Below are 3,563 nucleotides of genomic sequence, written 5' to 3'. Positions count from 1 at the left end.
TAATCTTTCTTTCCTTTTTACAAAGTTCTCCTACACAGGTTAATCTTTTCTGCTTCCTTTGAGATTTATTGAAGCGTAAATGGTTCTAACAGGGGCTCACAGGAAGCCATGTCTGTGACCTAGTTGTATGCATAAGAAGGACGAGATCAGTTAACGCCAGAAGAGTTTGTGAGTATCCTGCCCCTGTGCTTCTGCAGAGCTCTGGCCAATCACAACAAAGCAGACTTTGGCGTGCGCTTGGGTTCGAGTAATTTTTGCGCTCACTGTCGGAGCGGTGAAGTGTTTTTTACACGCAGAGTTCGTGCAGTGGGTCAGAAAAAAGGCATTTCTTCCGTGAGCGGGAATGACAAGCTTAACCCGTGTATCAAGACCTTAGAGAAAAATCGAAAGTTCATCAGAAGAGTTTATTTCATTATTGAAGTTTAGGTTCGGGTTTTAAAAACAACAAAAACGCTTCACACGAAATAACATCAACTGTTCAGAGGACACATCTCGAGTCAGAATGACAGCCAACATGGAGAAATCCAAAAACTTTCGAATTGATGCGCTGCTGGCGCACGACGTGGACCAGAGGACGGACACGGACAGTGCGTCCCCCGGGCTGTATCACAGCAGGAGCCCCGGAGACAGCCCGCTGTCGACCGGCGGCTCAGAGACGCCCTCCTCCCCTCATCCAAACTCCTCAAACTCGTCTCCGGCGCAGTCTGAAGTCCTCTCCAAGTCTCATCTCTTCAACCTGTCCCAGTCGGGATTCCCTGCCCTGCATCAGGTGGGTCTCATCGGAATGCACCCGAGCTCTGTGTATCCCGTGGCGGCCCTCGGAGGCCAGCACACCGCCTTCATGTACCCCGGCTTCACGCAGCTGGTCCATCCGTATCCGGAGCAGCTGAAGGGGGTCACCGGGACGCTCCCACTGGAGCCTTGGATCAGAGCCGGGATGATGATGCCCAGACTCAGAGAGTATAACGGTGAGTTTGCGTGTTTGTTTCCACAGATGTGCATTTTTCTCGCCTATAAACTTTATCATTGTTATTTTCGTACATGGGTAGAATTTTTCAACATCTTAATTTTTGGATCAAAGTTTTTGAATATTTAACAAAACTTGTTATAACATTCTTCTGCTTGGTATTAACATTTAAATAATAATTTAATAGTTGCAGTGTTTCTTTGTTGATCACGTATTTGGCCAGTGTGTTAGTTTATGTAGAACAATAAAGCACTTCATGTCGGAGTAAATTGATTCTGCATTTTTTCTTTAGTTATTGATTGTTTGGTGCACAGCTGCATGTGTTTTTCTCTGAGGTCGTTTATTGTAAAGATCACTATTACCTGTGTGTTCGTATTGAAAGTGCTTTGACATTGAGAAGCTGTAGTTTGAGGACGATTTATGTCATACAAATAACATGCACTGTTTATGGTAAAGGTAACACCTGATACAGACCTACCACTCAGTCAACTGATCACACTTATAGTGTTTTCATTAAGGTAATGGACCCCTGTGATGGTTTATTACTCCTCTGCAGCAATCCTGTTATCATGACCCTCCATCAAAGCAATAACTGTTAACTGACAGAAACACTGTGACACAGGTCAGCCGTGGCAGCAATGAGAAACCAGGATTTGGGATTTTGTAATATTTCCTTTCCTCCTTAATCCCATTTATAGATTACCTTTGTGTAGGCCGCCATATGATTTGCTTCCTTACAGGCTTACCAGTCATAACAAGTGAAATATTTCCACTTGCAGAGACAAATTAATATCATTGATATGTCATAAATAATTTGTCTGGGCCCGTTTCTGGTTTCTCCTCAGCACCATCTCAGACAGGTTTGTTGGGGAAGTGTCGGAGGCCCAGAACAGCTTTCACCAGTCAGCAGCTGCTGGAACTGGAAAACCAGTTCAAGCTCAACAAGTACCTATCCAGGCCTAAACGGTTTGAAGTGGCCACCTCGCTCATGCTAACAGAGACTCAGGTTAGACTATGCTGACAAAGTTAGTGAATGACCATATAAGCCAACATTGGCTATTTTTTGTGTGTAACATTAACAGCTCCCTGGTGTTTCATTTTTACTACATTCTTGTCTGCATTTCATATACCAACTTCATTTATTCTCAGTTCAGCCAGCTACATTACTAAATAGTCCAAACTGTGATGATTCCTGCCATTTCCAGGTTAAGATCTGGTTCCAGAACAGGCGCATGAAGTTGAAGAGAAGTCGCAAAACTAGGGAACAAGTAACTCCAAGCAGCCTCGCGGACAGAGAAAGAAGCGGGATGGATTTGAAGAGTATCAAACGTCACGGTGGCTCTCGCACCTTGAGCCTAGAGGATGAGGAGGTGATAGCAGGGGGACACGAGGATGAGAAAGAGCAGATAAAAGAGCTGAGAGAAAGTTCCTTTGGCTCTGTTGGGTTCACGAGGCATTCAGGAGGAGAAATGGGAAACTACAACTCTTACTCAGAGGAGGAGACTGAGGAGGGAGGCCCAGGAACAAAAACTGGGGCTTTCCCATCATAAACTCGTCCATGTTTTTATTATATGTCTTCTTATGCTCATTATTATTAAAATAATAATGCCATTGCAATCCTGTGCACGAAGACGGTGGAATGAAAACAACGTTTTGTTAAAAGGTTTGCTTGGTTAGTTTGTTTTTTAACAGCCTGGATCATAGTGCTAAACCAACTCCAAACATCTCAGTCTGTTATTAATATTACATGAAATCAGAACTGTTCAATTGTTATGTACCTGAACATTTAATGCTTTAATAGCCAGCTATCCATCCATGAGTTATGACTTTAAAATCAACAAATAATTCAGACTTTTTGAATTTATCTTTATGACTTAAAGCCCACTTCCCTGTCCTGCCACCTGCAATAAACACATTTATCTTTGTACGCGCATGCAATTAAACTACACAAACGAGTGATAATGGCACTTTCATAGAAGGTAGTAGACAATGAGACAGACATAAAATAAAACTAATGGTGTCAGTGTGGATGGTAATATTATCCAGGTTTCCTGGTCGTGTTGCTACTGTATTTTTTTTTAGGAATTTAGTTTGTTTTATGATATTGAATGCTTTCCCTTTGTCTTAGTTTCTTGGAAATGCTTTTATTTAGTTAAAGCCATGGACTCAATGAAATATCTGCATGCCTTGCTTTTCAAGTTTGCCTTCTCATTCCCCTTGTACTCTGTAAAAAATATATAATTTAACAGTTATAGAATTTAATATATTTCTTTTTTTGCAATGCAGTGTCAGAGTTTTTGTTTGCTTGTTAATAAAATTTTCGAAATTACCTTAAATTCATGTGTTTTCAAGTTTGTTGAAAAAAAAAGAGAAACTTTGGATTATGAATTATAATTAAAGTTCTATAATTTAATAAAGTAGACATAGTGTGGCTGAACCATTTAAAGGATGATTACCAGCTATAACCTCTCTAACATATCTCTGCATCCGCGTATTTACATACCGTAAAACTACGTCACAGCGTCACTGCTCCTTGGCTCTGGTTACGTCCTCACGTAGCAGTTTGCAAATGACCCTTATCAGTCGCCGTAATTTC

At 41.4% G+C, this 3,563-nt stretch overlaps 1 protein-coding gene across 1 annotated transcript; it reads left to right on the top strand.

Annotated features, from left to right (window-relative positions):
- The first annotated feature begins 502 nt into the window (after positions 1 to 502).
- On the top strand, positions 503 to 2,517 carry LOC146370156 (homeobox protein Hox-A1-like). The gene is made up of 3 exons (XM_084954601.1): positions 503 to 968; positions 1,813 to 1,973; positions 2,173 to 2,517. Exons 1-3 carry the CDS (start codon positions 503 to 505, stop codon positions 2,515 to 2,517), a joined length of 972 nt encoding a protein of 323 aa, XP_084810727.1.
- The last annotated feature ends 1,046 nt before the right edge of the window (positions 2,518 to 3,563 follow it).

Source organism: Perissodus microlepis, chromosome 16 (genome assembly GCF_051167445.1).
Source record: "Perissodus microlepis isolate ML-2025 ecotype Zambia chromosome 16, ASM5116744v1, whole genome shotgun sequence".
NCBI classification, from domain to species: Eukaryota; Metazoa; Chordata; class Actinopteri; order Cichliformes; family Cichlidae; genus Perissodus; species Perissodus microlepis.
This window is presented reverse-complemented; position numbering and strand designations above follow the sequence as displayed.

Bases quoted from the DNA above. Each gene is read 5' to 3' on its own strand.
- LOC146370156 (XM_084954601.1), top strand. From the start codon at position 503: ATGACAGCCAACATGGAGAAATCCAAAAACTTTCGAATTGATGCGCTG. The intron at 969-1,812 runs GTGAGTTTGCGT...GTTTCTCCTCAG, and splicing joins CAGACTCAGAGAGTATAACG to CACCATCTCAGACAGGTTTG. The intron at 1,974-2,172 runs GTTAGACTATGC...TGCCATTTCCAG, and splicing joins TCATGCTAACAGAGACTCAG to GTTAAGATCTGGTTCCAGAA.